The 1,114-nt window shown below is 41.5% G+C and overlaps 1 protein-coding gene across 1 annotated transcript in view; it reads left to right on the top strand.

Moving 5' to 3' along the window:
- LOC104706661 (probable manganese-transporting ATPase PDR2) overlaps positions 1 to 925 on the top strand; it is an 11,666-nt gene extending 10,741 nt beyond the window's left edge. The window contains exon 24 of the mRNA XM_019228367.1: positions 9 to 925. Coding sequence (XP_019083912.1) covers positions 9 to 645 — 637 coding nt within the window. The 3' untranslated portion in view covers positions 646 to 925. The remainder of the gene's footprint in view (positions 1 to 8) is intronic.

Below are 1,114 nucleotides of genomic sequence, written 5' to 3'. Positions count from 1 at the left end.
AGTGTCATGTACTTAGACGGTGTAAAGCTCGGTGATGTCCAGGCTACAATCAGCGGAGTATTAACAGCTGCGTTTTTCCTCTTCATATCTCATGCCCGACCGCTTCAAACCCTCTCTGCAGAACGACCCCACCCGAGTGTCTTCTCCTTGTACCTCTTCCTCTCTCTGTTAGGACAGTTTGCTGTTCACTTGACTTTCTTGATATACTCCGTGAAGGAAGCTGAGAAACACATGCCCGAGGAATGCATAGAACCAGATGCAAGTTTCCACCCTAATCTGGTGAACACAGTGTCGTACATGGTGAGCATGATGCTACAGGTTGCAACATTCGCAGTGAACTACATGGGTCATCCCTTTAACCAGAGTATCAGGGAAAACAAGCCATTCTTCTACGCACTCGTTGCTGGAGCAGGGTTCTTTACCGTAATCGCCTCTGATCTGTTTAGGGATCTGAACGATTCGCTGAAGCTGGTTCCATTACCTCAAGGTCTGAGGGATAAGCTTCTCCTCTGGGCTTCACTAATGTTCATCATCTGCTACTCATGGGAGCGTTTGCTAAGGTGGGCTTTCCCTGGTAAGATATCTTCTTGGAAACACAAGCAAAGAGCTGTCACTGCAAATCTGGAGAAGAAGAAGAAAGTTTGAAGAGAACCAAAACAGGTTAGGTGCAGTCTTTAAGGTATCAATGTCCACACATTTTTTTTTAACTCAGAGAAAGAATGTTCGTTTTTGGGATCCTGTTTTTGCAGAAAGCTTCGACAAAACAAGAGCATTTTTCCCATAGGTCTCTCTGATTTTAGACATTTTGTTTCACTTATAATGTTCTCTTCTTCCCTCATTATGTTAGTAGTCAGTCTTTAAGGAATCACACATCCTCATATCCTTCAACTATAAAACTAAGGATTTACATTACTCCTTTGTTTTTTCTTTTTGTTCTTTACTTTTCAATTTCCATATTATCGCGGATAAGCAAAAAGCAGAAGCCGACAAACCAAGTAAATTCCGTATTTTGGTAAAATAATTATCCGAGAGAAAGTCACGGTATATTTTGAAAAATAGACCACGCGTCAGTAAAACATTGGTTATTACACTGTTTTATTCCCATGGAGAGATA

The sequence above is a fragment of the Camelina sativa genome, chromosome 8, assembly GCF_000633955.1.
Source record: "Camelina sativa cultivar DH55 chromosome 8, Cs, whole genome shotgun sequence".
NCBI classification, from domain to species: Eukaryota; Viridiplantae; Streptophyta; class Magnoliopsida; order Brassicales; family Brassicaceae; genus Camelina; species Camelina sativa.
The sequence above is the reverse complement of the archived record's forward strand: the minus strand, read 5'-3'. Positions and strand labels throughout refer to the sequence as shown.